Source organism: Schistocerca piceifrons, chromosome 1 (assembly GCF_021461385.2).
Source record: "Schistocerca piceifrons isolate TAMUIC-IGC-003096 chromosome 1, iqSchPice1.1, whole genome shotgun sequence".
NCBI lineage: Eukaryota > Metazoa > Arthropoda > Insecta > Orthoptera > Acrididae > Schistocerca > Schistocerca piceifrons.
This window is the reverse complement of record NC_060138.1, coordinates 475,809,179-475,826,636: the sequence shown is the minus strand read 5'-3', so window position 1 is coordinate 475,826,636 and position 17,458 is coordinate 475,809,179. Positions and strand designations below refer to the sequence as shown.

The 17,458-nt window shown below is 43.6% G+C and overlaps 1 protein-coding gene across 4 annotated transcripts in view; it reads right to left on the bottom strand.

The window, feature by feature from the left end:
- LOC124794879 (polypyrimidine tract-binding protein 1) overlaps positions 1 to 17,458 on the bottom strand; it is a 264,872-nt gene that overhangs the window by 115,714 nt on the left and 131,700 nt on the right. For all 4 annotated transcript variants that reach the window (XM_047258570.1, XM_047258579.1, XM_047258586.1 and 1 more), the window contains exon 4: positions 13,452 to 13,598. In XM_047258570.1, the coding sequence (XP_047114526.1) occupies positions 13,452 to 13,598 (147 nt within the window). The remainder of the gene's footprint in view (positions 1 to 13,451; positions 13,599 to 17,458) is intronic.

The window sequence follows — 17,458 nt, the reverse complement described above, 5'->3', positions numbered from 1 at the left end:
CGAATTCGAGGCCGAGGAACTAACCAAGGAGGGGTGGAGGGGAGGGAGCGAGGAAGACAGGACAAAGAAGGAAGCCGAAAATCACGGTTAAGAGACGCAAGGCGCAGTCCAACCGGTAAACCCGCCCGAGGGCGGGAGTCAGGCGGGCGACGTCCATGGTCTGGGAATAGGATAGAATAGGAAGGATGAGCGGGAGAAGAACGGATAGTAAGGGCATAAGACACCAGAAGCTGGGACCGCCGAACAGAAAGGGGGGGGGGGGATCCTAGCTTCAACCAGGAGACTATCAACAGGGCTAGTAGGGAAGGCACCGGTGGCCAAACGGATACCACGATGGTGGACCGGATCCAGCACGTGCAGCGTGGAAGGAGCAGCTGAACCATAAACTTGACAACCATAGTCCAAACGTGACAGAACTAGAGCACGATAAAGACGGAGGAGGAGGGAACGGTCCGCAACCCCAAGAGGAATGGGCAAGGAAGCGAAGGACATTGAGTTTACGGAAACATCCTACCTTCAGGAGTCTGATATGGGGCAGCCAAGTGAGCTTGTTGTTGAAAAGAAGACCTAGGAAACGAAACTGTGGAACCACAGGCAATCTTTGTGCAGCGAGATAGAGCTCTGGATCAGGGTGGACCGTAGTACGGCGACAGAAGTGGACCACCCGCGATTTTAAAGGAGAGACTTGAAACCTGTGTGAGAGGGTCCATGCAGAGGCACGCCGTATAGCCACCTGGAGCTGCCGTTCTGCAGATGGCATCGAGGAGGAACTAACCCAAATGCAGAAATCATCCACATACAGGGCAGGGGCGACCAAGGGACCGACAGAGGCCTCAAGTCCGTCGATAGCAATGAGGAAAAGAAGGACACTCAAGACAGAACCCTGTGGGATGCCCGTCTCCTGGGTCCGTGGAGAACTAAAAGCAGTACCAACTCGAACTCTGAATGACCGATGGATCAGGAACTGGCGGATAAAAATCGGGAGTGGGCCCCGAAGACCCCACTGATGAAGGGTTAGTAAGATGTGATGGCGCCAGGCCGTGTCATAGGCCTTGCGAAGGTCAAAAAACACTGCAACCAAATGGCGGCGCTGGGAAAAAGCCTGCCGAACTGCGGATTGCAAGCGAAGTAAATGATCGATTGGAGATCGTCCCTCTCGAAAGCCACACTGGTAAGGGGACAATAGATCCCGAGATTCGAGGACCCAAGTGAGCCGACGGGCTACCAGCCGTTCAAGTAACTTACAACCAACATTGGTCAAACTAATTGGCCGATAGCTGTCAACAGATAGGGGGTTCTGACCAGGCTTAAGGACAGGAACCACAATGCTATCCCTCCACTGAGAAGGGAAGTCACCCTGGAGCCAGATACGGTTAAACACCCGAAGAAGATGGTGCCGTTGTGGAGCACTGAGATGTTGAAGCAGCTGGTTATGAATGGAATCTGGGCCAGGGGCCGTATCGTGAGAAGAAGATAGAGCAGAAAGAAATTCCCATTCAGTGAAAGGTTCGTTGTAAGATTCTGACTCACAAGTGGTGAAACATAAGGTGACAGCTTCAGCCTGCTCTTTTTGATGAAGGAAAGCAGCTGGATAGGAGGCCGACGCTGATGCCACTGCAAAATGGGTCGCACGATGTTCTGCGAGAACTAATGGGTCCGTACAAATGCCATCTGGGAGGTGAAGGCCCAGGAGGGTGGACTGCCGATGGCAACCTTGGAGAGAGCGAAGTGTAGCCCATACCCGTGACAGAGGGACAGTGGAACCAAGGGAAGAAACGAATCGTTCCCAACATATCCGCTTGCTCTGTTTGATTAAATAACGGGCTTTAGCGCGAAGGCGCTTAAAGGTAGAAAGGCCGGCTACAGATGGGTGCCTCTTAAAGTGTTGCAAAGCTCGACGGCGATCACGGATGGCAATGGCAATGGCCGTACTCCACCACGGGACTTGCCGACGACGAAATTGTCCAGATGAGCGCGGGACAGCAAGGTTAGCAGCGCGAACAATCGCGTCAGACACGTTACGTAGGACGTCATCAATACAACCCGACAAAGAGGGAGAAAACTCGACCTGTGCAGTATTTAGAGGCCAATCGGCGCGGTGGAAAGACCAACGAGGTAACCTCTCCATCGGGGAGCGGGAAGGGAGCGTGATAATCAACGGGAAATGGTCACTATCACAAAGGTCGTCATGTGGCGACCAGTGTAATGAAGGGAGGAGAGAGGGAGAAGAAAGAGAAAGATCAATGGCAGAAAAGGTACCATGACCAGCACTGAAATGAGTAGGGGAGCCATCATTAAGAAGGCACAGGTCGTGGTCTGCAATAAATTGGTCTATAAGAAGACCTCGTCTAGATGGAAAGGCGCTGCCCCACAAAGGATGATGAGCATTAAAATCCCCAAGGAGGAGGAAGGGAGGAGGAAGTTGCTGAAGAAGGGTGGTTAAGGCAGCAGGTGTAAGAGTCCTGTCAGGAGGGAGATAAAGATTGCATACTGTGACTGCAGAGTCTAAGTGGACCCTAACAGCAACTGCTTCCAATGTAGTTTGGAGAGGAATCCACGTGGTAGCAATGTCTGTACGGACCAACGTACAAACGCCACCAGAAGCCCGCAAGGGTCCGACCCGATTTCGACAGAAAACACAGAATCCACGGAGGGTCGGTGAGTGAGCATCAGTAAAATGAGATTCCTGGAGAACCACACAAGCTGCTGAGTAGGACGAAAGAAGGGATTTCAATTCCGGAAGGTGACGATAGTAGCCATTACAATTCCATTGGAGAACCACAGAACGATGGTTTAAATGAGGGCTGAACACGCTAAATCCAGTCATACCGCCGGGTCCCCACCCGTCACCGACAAGGAGGGGGCGACATCCATAAACGACAGGTCAGAATCCGGTTGTGAAGTCGGGGAAGGGACCTCCGGTGACACCAGAGGCTCTTTGCCCCGGGACTTATGTTTCTTCTTCTTTTCAGGCTGAGATCGAGGAGGGCTGTGTGGCATAATGGAGCCAGCTGCAGCAAGATCAGGAACAGAAAGAGACCGGGCGACCTGGGGGCCGATAGACCGCGGCTCTCGCGGTCGCCGCGCTGCAGCAGACCTTTGACCTGGAAGGTGCCGGGAAGGGGCATCCCGGGAGAGGCGCCCTTGACCGGCAGACGCCGAAGGAGTGGGACACTTCTCCGGCTGGGGAGGGGGAGCAGCGCCCAGAGCAGAAGGTGTGGGAGCCGCAGGGGAGGGGGGAAGGAGAGGGGTCCGGGATGGGGTAAGGAAGGGGGAGGAAGGGATGAAGATGTAACCAAGGCGTAACTAGATGTCATGGACACAGGGTGAAAACGTGTATACTTCTTACGAGCCTCAGTGTAGCTTAAACGATCAAGGGACTTATACTCCTGTATCTTTTTTTCTTTCTTATAGACTGGGCAATCTGCTGAACGTGGAGAATGACTACCATGACAATTTACACATACAGGAGGGGGAACACAGGGACTCCCCTCATGGAGTGGACGTCCACAGTCACCACAGAGAGGGTCCTGGGAACAGCGAGAAGACATGTGGCCAAAACGCAAGCACTTAAAACACCGCATAGGAGGTGGGATGTACGGCTTCACATCACAGCGATAGACCATAATCTTAACTTTCTCAGGAAGGGTATCCTCTTCAAAGGCCAGGATAAAGGCACCAGTATCAATACAATTATCTTTAGGACCCTTCTGAACACGCCGAACAAAGTGAACACCCCGCCGTCCGAGATTGTCCCGAAGTTCCTCATCAGTTTGAAGGATGAGGTCTCTGTGAAAAATCACACCTTGTACCATATTTAGAGACTGGTGAGGGGTAATGGACACGGGTATTGTGCCAAGATGGGTACAGGCACGAAGGGCCGCAGATTGGGCAGCCGAAGCAGTTTTTATCAGCAACGAACCTGGCCGCATCTTGCTCAGGGAGTCCACTTCGCCGAACTTGTCTTCAATGTGTTCCACAAAGAATAAAGGTTTGACACTGGTGAAAGTATCTCCATCAGTCCTGGTGCAAACTAGATAACGGGGGAAAGGTTTTGCCCCTAGACGACGGGCCTGACCCTCCTCCCAGGGGGTAGCCACGGAAGGGAAGGCCGAAGGGGCAAGAGAAGCAGCACTTGAGGAATCAGTACCACGCAGAGAGACGGCCGCAGAAGATCGGCCAGAGTTTTGGACCCGTACGCGTTTCATCTGCATAGCGTCCGCCCTGATACCACCCACTCCGATCAGGGGCTCTCCTCACGGGCGCCACCCAGCCACAGCAAGGGCCGTCTGGCACGGCGGCCATTGCCGGGAGTTCCGATGCTCCAGGATGACGAGCAACCACTCCAAGGCATGCATGAGGAGGTCACAGCTCAGGTATCAGAAGTGTGATCCCTGTGTGTTCAGGGGGCTCAACCAAAAGGGTACATAGCAACCCCACCACACGGGCTGGCTACCGTGCTGGCTATGCACCCTAGCATCAGACAACGACGTAAAAGAAAAGGTGGAATGTACTAGGAGGGCACACGTCGGAGACACTAGGTAATGTGCTCTTCCCCAAATGGCTCACACTACGGAAGAGAAATTTTGGAATGGAGGTCAAACCCCAGAGGGGACCAAGGAATGCCAAAAGGAGGAGATGATTACGCAACAAAGCCGGAGTGTAAAACCAACAGAACCAGGAGGATAGCGGGGGCCAACATAAGCAAGGACACCAATAGAGGGAGAGGAGAGGGCGAGGGGAAAGGGGTATGGAGGGGAAAGGAGGGGAAGGGAAAGGAAATGCAGCCCGGGAGAGAAAGAAGGCTGCAATGGCTCGGGGCCCCGTGCTCGCCACGCACGTATCCACAAAAGAGTTGTGGACCCCCTGGGGGGGGGGGGGGACCTGGAAGAGCAGTTGAATGGAATGGACAGTGTCTTGAAAGGAGGATGTCAGATGAACATCAACAAAAGCAAAACAAGAGTAATGGAATGCAGTTGTATTAAACCAGGTGATGCTGAGGGAATTAGATTAGGAAATGAGACATTTAAAGCAGTAAATGAGTTTTGCTATTTGGGTGGGGGGGGCAAAGCAACTGAGATGATGGTCGAAGTAGAGAGGATATAAAATGTAGACTGGCAATGGTAAGGAAAGTGTTTCTGAAGAAGAGGGATTTAACATCGAGTATAGATTTGTGTGTCAGGAAGTCATTTCTGAAAGTATTTGTACGGAGTGTAGCCACATATGGAAGGGAAACGGACGATAAATAGTTTGGACAAGAAAATAGAAGCTTTTGAAATTTGGTGATACAGAAGAATGCTGAAGATTAGATGGGTAGATCACTTAACTGATGAGGAGAAGAGAAATTTGTGGCACAACTTGACTAGAAGAACGAATCGGTTGGTAGGACATGTTCTGAGGCATCAAGGGATCACAAGTTTTGTAGTGGAGGGCAGTGTGGAGTGTAAAAAATCATAGAGGAAGACCAAGAGGTGAATACACTAAGCAGATTCAGAAGGATGCAGGTTGCAGCAAATACTTGGAGATGAAGAAGCTTGCACATAAGAGTAGCACGGAGAGCTGCATCAAGTCTCTGGACTGAAGACAACAGCACATGAACACGTGTTAACTGCCTATGAAATAAATTACTGAAACATTGTTTCTAATCATTTCAATGACTCATTAAAACCACAGAACAATGTAGCATGCACCTACCACAGGGTTAAACATGGCTCTATTTTCCACAGTAGACCCTCACGAGCGCGGTGTTCAAAACAATGGATGCAACTGCTTAATAAATAGGCTCACGTATCACAGGATTTTAGTGAATGACTGATTGATTGCAGGTCAAACTGCCAGTAATCAGTCACTCACATGTGAGGCCATTGATTTAAATAAAAAATACTGCTTCCTCCCATGGCAAGTTCTGAAAAATTGCCGAAGCGCTGTGCTGCACACGTTATGGGACATACACTGAAGGACATCATTTTGTTTTGTCCAATACTGGCGTTACCTACATAGAAGACTTATCAATATTGAAAAATTGATTTTCGAACAGCCAAGTCAATTTTTCCATGAATTTCACTATTTTAACATTCCTAGTCTGTACAGTATCACTGTCACAGGAGTGTTCACGTTTTATGTCTCCGACTAGGGCTGATGTACCGTATTTACTCGAATCTAAGCCGCACCTGAAAAATGAGACTCGAAATAAGGAAAAAAAAAATTCCCGAATCTAAGCCGCACCGGAAATTTGAGACTCGAAATTCAAGGGCAGAGTAAAGTTTTAGGCCGCACCTCCAAATCGAAACAAAGTTGGTCCATTGTAATAATGAGACACAATTTAGGTCGAATGAATGACGATACAGCTACAGTAGTTTGGTTCGAGTCGTAAGCTTAGCAGTTAAGCTTTACCAGGTAGCCATTGCTATGCGTCAGGCGCTCCGTCCGTATTTATACGGGTACCCTTCCTTTTTCACGTGCTTCGTCTGGTTTGAATTGATTGCTTATTTTTCTTTGATCTGATAAGCGCAGTTTTCTTTGTTATAGGTGTTTACGTCACTCTACGCTGAAAATGCATTACTGTACTGTGTCATGTATTGTTTGTCGTACTCTGATACTGCGTGTTTACGGCCTGTCGCCGATCGCGGCATGGCTTGCTTTTGTGCGGGCTACCGCCACTTAAAAAAAGAGGGAGGGGGGGAGAGAGGAATCGTCTCATTAGCGAAACAATGGCAAGAGACTGCTACTTCTTGTTACTTACACTGCTGCTTTCTTTGATAATGATCAACAAGAACCAAGTAATAGACTGCGTATGATAGATGTTCTGAACAAGAGTTTAGCGAAAATTTTTCTCCGTTTGAAAATCTTTGCAGGCGCCTCTTTAGTGCATTACATTCTGCACAGAAATTAGAGTCATCTTAGAATTAAAAATCTAGTCAATTGCCTCGCTTCATTTCTGACTGTATCACTGTTTAGCATAAGAATAATACGAATATAAACATGACATGATATGTATATTCTTCCGCGTTAGCTGTTGTCTCACTCTAGTTTTGTGGTTTATTACGCAGACAGGATTTAAATGAGATAGCAGCAAACACGAAACAATACATGGCAAAATGTTTATATTCGTATTATTCTTATGGTGACGAGAATGCTGCATGTGATTCACAATTTATAAAAGTTCGTATTAGCAACCATCTCTTCTCACAGATAGGAAAAAATTCAGAACGTAGAGTTGGCCATATTGACAAACATCCTAAACATTCTTGCCAGTCGGGTTTTCGTAGTACATTGAAATGCTGCTACATTCGAAGATGAACAATACGGAATTTGTATTTAAATCGTTGGATAATGTATGAAAATGCAGTGGTCGAAACTCGGCGCGGAGAAAAAATCTTGTCTTCCACTTTTTTTTTTTTAATTTATTTACTAACGCAGAGGTTTTGGCGCCAGTATTTATCTTTGTGCCTACAAAGCATGCCTGTGTAGCGCTACATATATCCGACGGCAGAACTAAGTTTTGGCGGCACCCATCGACATTTTTAAGAACTTCCGCTTGCTTTGCACTCGATTCTAAGCCGCAGGCGGTTTTTTGGATTACAAAAACCGGAAAAAAGTGCGGCTTAGATTCGAGTAAATATGGTAATGGCGAGAATCAGGTCCTGTTTCTTGAGTGTGAAGTTTATTGTATGCAGAAAGATCTAGGGGAAATATTCTTTCTGCAGAGCAGGATGTCAAATATAGCACAACCGTGGGGGAACTGAATGACAGCGATAAACTGTACACTATTCACACCTAAAACTACACAGAATTCTATTTTAGACCATTAACTGAAAGAGGTAGTACCATACAAACAAGATGATGATCATGGCGGTGGGGTGGGGGTGGGGGTGGGGGTGGGAAAGTGAGAGGAACGACTGGCACTAAGAATTCGCCTTCAACGAGAGGCAATTTTAATTCCTGTCTACCCACCCAAAGTTAAGTTTTTGGTGATTTTTTTTTAAATCACATAATGCAAATACCATATTACATTGGTATCAGGGCACATTCATGCCAGTTTCCACAAGTGAACACACACTAATGTCCAAGGGACATCAAACCCTGATCATTATTTATAACCAATACCGACTATTACGTAAGGAAAGAGTAGGAAACAAAGGGGGTGTTCTAATTACTAGACTGAATACTACGTTACTGCAAAAGATATTTTATGTATGTATGTGGCGTTATGTAATTATTAACGTTAATTTTTTATTCCAGCAGAATAATGCACATTCATATATTTGATTCAAATCCCCTTCTCTTCACAATATCAGTATACACTTTAATATCACTACTCATCTGACGTGTATGCTTGACTGACTACTTACCCGTGCCTCACTCACTGCAGCCATGTTTACAATTTTTGTTGCTGACCTTCGGTGACTTTACTCCCAAATTTATCTGCTATCTTTTAAGTCTTCATTAACTTTAAAATCTCATAATTCGAAATTCAATAAAAATGCTTGTAGATTTGATATAATCATCAGTTTCATGCATTTTACACTAATTAAGGCCTTGGCATTATTATGGAAAAATCTTTAAAAAGTATTTCAAGTTTGTGAGATCATACTCACTATTATGGACACCATTGTTTGAGAACGAACTGTGTACAACAAAATATTTCCATTTTCTGATAACTCTACCAGCATAAGTTCAAGATGCATAATTGCCATGTGGAGTTGTTCTATAGTTGAACTGAGTCTATGTGTTACATGTAGGATGGCATAAACAAAACAGCAAGATTTCGCAGAGTGCACTACTTAGGAAATGTGAAGCCTATGCAATCCTCAGTGTGTCTTAGTGTGCCATTTGGTAGTGCTGATGCATAAGAATGTGAATTTTATACTGGAAAACAAATCAATCCGTAATTTCTCTGCAACACACACTGATGACAAACTCAACATGCACATGCCATATGCCACTGACAGTTAGTACAGGTCAGGTTTGAAATGAAACTGAATTACTCGTTATAGATTTCTAAAATTGTTCCTAAGGGTTACTTCTGTGGAATTCTTTCACACTGAACAAGGTGTCAGTTCTCACGTTACAAGATTAAAACCACTTACTATACTGACAAGACCTTGTTCTAACTAAGCACACCTTCGTGTGAAGATACATTGATTCATTGGTAATTTGTAACTGGGTGAATATGCAGACAAGGAAAAACATTCCTGGATTTCCCAGTTAAAGAAACTCTTTTTACCAAGTGAAAACACACTTTTTTCGGGTTAAATGACAGCATATTTTCCCTCGGAACCGTAAAACTTATCAATGCCATGAATGGTTGCACTTTTATAGACAGGTGTAGAATGTCCTGGAACTTTAGAAAACTAAACTCAAGAAGAAGAAGAAGAAGAAAGAGAGAGAGAGGGGAAAAAAAAATCAGGTTTTGGAAAGATCTTCGATGTGCAGCAACACATATGCTGCATATTTTCATATTATGAAAGTATAAATTCGAATTTCACCAAACACCATATGGTACTTCCCAAAGCATTGAAATCGAGATTGCGATGCACTTTTGTTAGCCAGTCATAGCTTATATCACGTGATCTCGCCACCCGTGACAGCGGTTATTCAGAGCATAGGACACGTGATGGAATCAGCCAATAGCAAGATCACTGTTAAGTAGTGTGAACACACAAACAGGAAAAGTTAATGGTTTAAATAAATATACACAGTGTTACTACAAGAAAAACAAAACTTTCACACACAACATTGATCTTTTTTTTTTGCGCGTGTTGCACTTTAAGATACATCATACACATGTGCCAATAAAATTTTTAGTGACATGAAAGTCTGACCTGGGCTCGAAATTCTTCTAAATGGATCATCAAGGAGTTGATTTTTGAATGAGAGTCAAACACTCTGCGATTTAAAAAATTCATTGTACATTCTCGCACATAGTTCAACTTGCGTAAAAGGAAATTTACTCAAAGTTTGCTTTTCAAACCATCATTTGCAATATTTTCCCGCCACCTGTTAGAAATATGTTCGTTTCAGCATTTGCCAGAGTGTGCCAGATAACAGGCGCCACCGTGCTTGCACAGCTATGACGACGTAGGAAGCCCGTGTGTTCGTTAAGTGTGTAACATTAAAAGATCTTACGTTATGTCATAAAAGACATCAGAGGATACTCCACAAGCATCGGAATGTTTTGAACCATACTAAAATGTGCAAATTTAAAGTGCGTAAAAGTGCCTATATTCCACCAGTGTTCAGCAGTGATGTGTGAAAAAACTGTGTGCGGTAGTTCCAGGGAGCTTAACAGTCTTGTTACTCCTCGGGCCAAATCCCGCAGCTAGGTTCTGTTGGGTTCATATTGTAATGGTACAGTAGCATATGTAAAAATGCAGCATTTGTATGATGTTCCCGATACTGTGAAAATGGTTGTCTTTTGTGTTTCTACGATACTTATCTACCTCTGTGGTATAAAACGATGGACATAGTCAAAATAAAGAGGATTTTGTTTGTTTTGTCTGAAAAAATAAATTGTTATGTTTTGTTAATTCGAGCCGTTTTTATGAACAGTCATTCATAAAACATCAATAATTAAGAATTTGTATTTGAAATGGAAACTGTAATTTCATATTATTCATTAAAAATAATGATGAGTTTTATAATTAAGAGACGTAGGTAACTAAAATTGAACGAGGAAAAAACCTGATACTGGGGAGATTTGAACCAACGCACAAGTAACTGCGCTTGGTTCACATTTTATTACGCTAACTACTGCGCTACTCATTCAATGTTCATTAATCAACTGCCATATATACAACACTGGAAAAACTTCAAAGCCAATTATCTCCATAAATTTATGAAAAACATTAGGAGCAGCCTGTTTCTCGGCACTTTTTAAGCGTGTTCCACGCGCATGTTTCACAAAGGAAAAGAATGGAGCCTTAGCCATTTCTATACTGGGCGTTAACAGTGCGACAATAAGAGCACAATGCTGCAGAGGCTGTGACTGTAACCAAGTTTTGAAATAAAAACTACATAGGTAAAGCATGATTAAGAAAAACGTTGACGGCTGTTAATACATTTGAATATCTTAAAGTTTCATTTAACATAACTTAGTAATAAGATATATAATACATAAGCATGAAATTTAGTAGAAGTAAGAGAGAGATGATTATCACAACAAGAAAGGAGAGAGGAGCAGCAGGAACAACAATTGGTGGGGAACGATTGAGGAGAGTGGAGAGTTTCAAGTACCTAGGAAGGCTGATACAGGAAGATGGGAAAAACAACAGAAATAAACAAGCAGGGGAGAAAAGCCGAAGCATTTTGGAAGTGTCTCAGAAGTCTGATATGGAACAAGGATGTATCCCAAATCAGTAAAAAGGTTATATACCAGTCATACTATGTCCCAATTCTGACATATGCATCAGATACCTGGGTTATGAAAGGAAGAGAGGACAGCGAAGTACAAGATAGTGAGATGAAATTCTTGAGAAACAGTATTGGAGTGACAATGATGGACAGGATACGAAATGAGAGGATCAGAGAGTTAATGAAGGTGGAACCATTACAGGAGGAGTTAGAGAAATCAAAGCTGAGATGGCATGGACAAGTTAAGGGAATGGAGGAGAAGAGGATGCCCAGGAGGATATAAGAGATGAAACTGGAAGGAAAGAGACCAAGAGGATGACCGAGAGGCAGATGGCGGAAAGGAGTAGAGGAATGCATCCAGAAGAAAGGAGAAGATTGGACCCAGGTGAAGACAGAGAGATGATGGCAAGACAGAAGACAATGGAGAAGCCTACATACCATACAGACCCAGCAAAAGGCTGGAAACTGTCCAAGATGATGATGGTGGTGGTGATGAAGATGATGATGATGTAGGACCTACTTCCAAGAGCGTAAAATCATATATCACTTCTCTGACCCTCCGCGACCATCAACAATGTTTCAAGAACACTATGAAACCCTGCAAAAATTTTAGTAATATAGCGCATGGCAAGAGCATACTGTCTGGTCATTTGGGTCCCTGTACATCAACCTACCTTTGTGGCAAGATACAGCTGATGACAATCCTTGCAACATCAGGATTCCAACAGCTACTCCTGACTTATGGGCCACAGTACAAGTACGTGTTAGCGACCTCTGCTATGAAGGCAGGTGACTAGGTAAATACCCGCACAGCAATGGAGTATAATCAGAAAAGGACATGCAAGAAAATAGGTTACAGTATTTAAAAAATTGCTTGCTAAGCCTATTTTTAAGCGCTGTAGAGAAACCAAGAAAAATGAAAATAAGGATGCTTGAAGCTATCCCAGTTTTTTCTTCACTACTGTGTGCAGCTCTTCTATAGTATGCCATCATAATGATATATCTTTTATTTACGTGCTACAAACCAAGGAAAGAACTGTCTACTGGTGATCAAACTTCCACCATCCATACATCCATTCCATGAACATTTGGCTTTACACATGTCAAGTGAAAAGGATGAGGTAGAGTTTTTCTAACTTAGTGGTCTCTAATGGTAATTATATCGATTTTTTACTCGTTTTTGTACATCATCTGTGCACACTTCACACAACGTCACATACGCACAGGCAACACGGCTGCATCGAGATGATTTGTTCGTTCGTAAAAAATTCAAAACGGGGAATTTTGTTTTACGGATGTGCATCACCTTCATTATAACATTTTTGGTCAGGTGAATTCCATAATATTGCAAATTTGTGTGTTTGAGGGAGTCAGTCTTAAGAACTTCCAAGATGTCCTGTTATCACTGGAGTTCACATTCATAGGTTACCACTATTGTGTTAGAAGGCGCAACAGACGGAAAGAGGTGAGAGAAGAAGAAAGCTAGGGTGAGAAGGAAGGGAAGGGGAGAAGCTAGCGTCCACTCCATCGCCTTCAAGACGGCCGGCCGGACCCTGTTACCTGCAAATCGCTTTCCCAATAAAAGAGGCGAGGCGAGTTGAGGCGCGGCCGGGCCCGGCAAATGGCGTTCCGGTCCGCAGTTTGCGCGCCACCTCCGAATTACGCTAATAGGAGGCAAACGCACGCCATTTGGCCGCAAGTGTGGCGGCAACGCCCTCGTTAGTTAATCGCCTTTCTTCGTGACCGCGCACCCGTAATTGCGCTTCGTGTCGCGATCCGTTGAATTTTTCACTTTTTTCCTTGCCTTTCTTATGTAGTGGCAACTTCAACAGAAAGGGTTGTTACTACCGGCACAGACGCATTTCATACATAGTTTTTACATAAGGCAGGGTTTTTTTATTGACTAATTCCGTTCATTAAACCTGATCAGTGGTAGCAGTTCGATTCGTACCTCTCTCTCGCGATCTCCCAAGACATCAACCGCACAATTTGTAATAATCTTGCGTCCAACCAGATTTGCCTCATATTGGAAAAAAACACACACACACACACACACACACACACACACACACACACACACACACACACTTATTACTCACCGCGTTGGAATGCGTCTGGTCGGTCTTGAGTTCCTTGTGGTTGGAAAACTGCACATAGACTGCTCGGCCGCGAAGTTGCGCCACACATGATGTGAAGTAGTTCACCATGGTGGACGCTGCGACCTCGTCAGCCATCTCCAGGAATGCCTGAAAACATGCGTCTTATTCAAATCTTTGAAGACTCCAATTATATTTTCAACTGGAATTCCTAACCAGTAACACGACGAAGTTGATATGAATGAAAACATGAATTAGGGAAGTAACCATTTTGAAATATCTGCGTTATAACAGTGTTCAAAATCATTCCAAAGACGTGTGTCCCTACGTATTAGGACGTATCCGTTGCAAGAGTTTTCTCGCGGTAAACATTAAACTAAGCTACAAGGTATTTCGAATATATGCATTACTTTGAGGTCTTGAAAGGCTGTAAACAACTACACGATATTTAAGTTTTCAGGAGAATTATGTAACTAATGCTTGAAATAAACGAATCTACTTTTAAAAAAGTAAACTGCGCACATCTCCTCGATTGGGTAACATCTCATTGTTTTAATAAGAATGATCGCACTGAAAGTAGTGCACCCTTGCCTTAGTTCGACGTTTGATGTGACTTAAGTAGCCAATTATAAACGGATCTATGGCAAAACGTGCGCTAGGAAAGTGTGTATATTACGCCTTTACCCGAGACAAAACTAATGGAAAACTGAAGTAATTTCGTTAAAATTGCTAACAGAGCACCTAAACGTGTTAATGAGATGTGCTCGAATGCCAAGATGATAGTGTTTTCCTTGAATGCACAAGCGTAAGTGATCTGTAACGGTACGACGAACAGTGTAAGTTCTTGGGGACGTTCTTATAGACAGTGTCTTACTGCAGCACGGTAATAATGAACAGCAACCGGTAAGAAACTGATAAGATGTCCATGAGTACGACTGCTGTTCCATGACTAACTTGGTCAGAACAGCAGCGCTGAAACGCTTGGGAACATGTTGATTGCTGTTAGGTCTCACGCACGGACGAAGATGTGTCTTTCTTTGGAAAACACATCATTCAATGGAAACTACATGTCCATAAAAACCATGCTTAATCCCAGATTACTAGCCCCTCGAAAAAGTTACGATTGCAGAAGGTATAAAACAGGATATTTCCTACTGAATTTGGTGTCTAAAATACCAGTGGAGATCCACTAATTGTTATTAATTAATGCACAACTATAAATATGACCTCCTTTAAATAGGATGTGTATTAGTAACTTTCCGATGGTTTAGTAGCGATGTACCAACCTCCTACCCCCTTTTAATGTTCTACAGGCAGAATCTGAGACCTTTATTTTGTAATAGCTTGTATGACCATATCCACCCCCTCCCCCCTTTATTCTCAACTTGTTAGAGAAAAGCTTTTGCTGTGTTTTAGCCTTTATTCTCCAGATCAATTAAAATTTTAACAGCCTATCTTAACACTGTCAAAGTTAACAATTACATTATCTATGCGACTGTGTACGGTAGGTGAATCAGAGTGAAAATGGGTGCTAGTAATTGTGATTTTGGGTAGTATTTTATGGACTAAAAGTTTTGGCAGTGCTTCCACTAAGCGACAGCAGTTAGTGTCCCCGTAATTACATATTACGGACGACATTTTATCTGCGCTGCGTTCAGTCCCCCACTCAGAGTTTCTCCGGAACAGCGAGCACGTGTGCACGTGCAAAAGGCAATAGTGCGACTTTGCCGTAGAGCGCTTGTGGCTAGATACAGAAGAAAAAGAAAAAAAACAGCTGGAGGAAAAGGGAGAGAAACACGCTGAATAATACAACACCCCACCTGGCTCGCAGAAGATGCCCCTTCCCACAGAAAGAGCTCCTTAGGCCCCATAAACCCACTAGGCACTCCGCTGCGGCGAAGAAGCACTATTTCGACCACGTGCCCGCTTAGTATCAGCTGTATGCTTCAAGAAGGGTGATACATTTGTAGTACGGAGGTCTACTAAACTGGAATAATGGTTTTTCGTATCTCCTAAAAATGCGGAAGCAGTCAGATTACAAAAAGACTAAGTAAATACATGTTACTTCATGTTATCAGGCCTTAATAAAATTGATCCAAGAATACCCAAGCGAATCACTAAGTGCAGAAGGGCAATAGGAAAAACGAACACTAATCTGCCAAAGAAAACATGAAACAATGTGAAGTCAGTTGAACATAGCCACACTTATTGTACTCCGTATGGTGAAAAATGGGAGTGATGAAATTAATGAATTAATTAAAATCATTCTTAATAACAACCTACACTACAGTGAAGGTACATTGATGTCTGTAAGCGATTTGTAGTCTCTTGTGTACGCCGTCTGTTAATGGCTAAAAAGAAAATTCCTTCTTAGTTTGTGCGATCACGTGTGTTCCTTTTAATGTTAAGGAGGGTAGACGTTCTTCAATACCTCAGAATAGACAAGAAAGGCAACGGACAATTGGTGCTGCGTAATGGGATCCTACGATGGGAGGAGAATACAGACAAAGCAAACATGGAGGTCATGGAAAGCTGCCACTAGCTCGGTTTTACGAGGATCGGCCAAGATTACGCAACGTCCTCATACTCGCCTCATATGGTTTACGAAAATCAAATAAAACATTAACCAGGATGGCTGGACGTAAATGTGAAATGCCATTTGTCCAGAATGCATGTCTTAGAATAGCGGTGGATCGGTTTGACAGCAGACTTCCTACTTTAACTTTTGAACATGCGTCACATCACTGAACAATTAACCAGAGTTATGGAATGGTGTATCATTTCACTAAAGACAACTTATTTGCTTCATCATATCATTATCATCCTTTAGTAATATTACATTTCAGTTCTGTAAATTACATCCACCGACGACGAGATCTTGCTACATCTTTAGTTCCTAGGCGTCAATACTGACTGACTGTATGTGGTAGCCTCTTCTTTAATATACCACAAACTTGCTGCGGTCTTTTAGCATTACGTTTTTGGATCACGTGTACAATCTACAGCATTCCAACGTTTTTGGATAACTTCGATTCACATTTTATCCCGACGTTTATTCTTGTTTTATCATTTTGTCTAAATCAGTTGATTAGTGCCCACGTAGCAAATTATGAAATGGTGCTAACCTAAAAAAGACTATTTGCTACTACTTAACGTCATTATTTAGTAGCTGTTTCCGGCCACGCGTCGCTGTGATTCAGTCTGGTTACATGAAAAAGAAAGATAAAACAAAGTACACGTTTCTCACATATATGAGAAATGGATATACGTCCTTCAGAATATTGCGTCAAAATTTGAAGTCAATCTGTCAAAAACATTCAGAGATTTTTTTCAGAAGTTTCCCTTTGTGTGTTACGTATTTATTTATTTATATAAAGAAAAATCAATTGCCGCATTTATAAAAAATATGATCACCTTAGAACGGCTCGACGTATCTGTTTTCACTTGTTGAATAATAACGGTCTGATTAAGACAAATGACTGCGTTGGCGGTAGTGATGGGAGAATATGGAGTGATGAAAAGGGAGGGGAAAGTTAGGGAGGAAGTCGGGTGGCGGGAACTTTGATAAGATGGTACGTTCGGCGTAAACTTGCGCTGTGTTGCAGAGCCGGCGCCCGAGACAGAGCAGGCCGCCAGATGTAGGTATGGCTGGCAGCAACCTCTCATTACGGTCAGAATTACAAGGGGACCTCCCCATCGCACCCGCCTCAGATTTAGTTATAAATTGACACAGTGGATAGGCCTTGAAAAACTGAACACAGATCAATCTAGAAAACAGGAAGAAGTTGTGTGGAACTATGAAAAAATAAGCAAAATATACAAACTGAGTAGTCCATGTGTAAATAAGCAACATAAAGGACAATGGGCGCTGATGAGCGCCGTGGTTTCGTGGTTAGAGTGAGCAACTGCTGATCGAAAGGTCCTTAGTTCGAGTCCTCCGTCGAGTGAAAATTTTACTTTATTTTCGCAAAGTTACGATCTGTCCATTCATTCATTGACGTCTCTGTTCA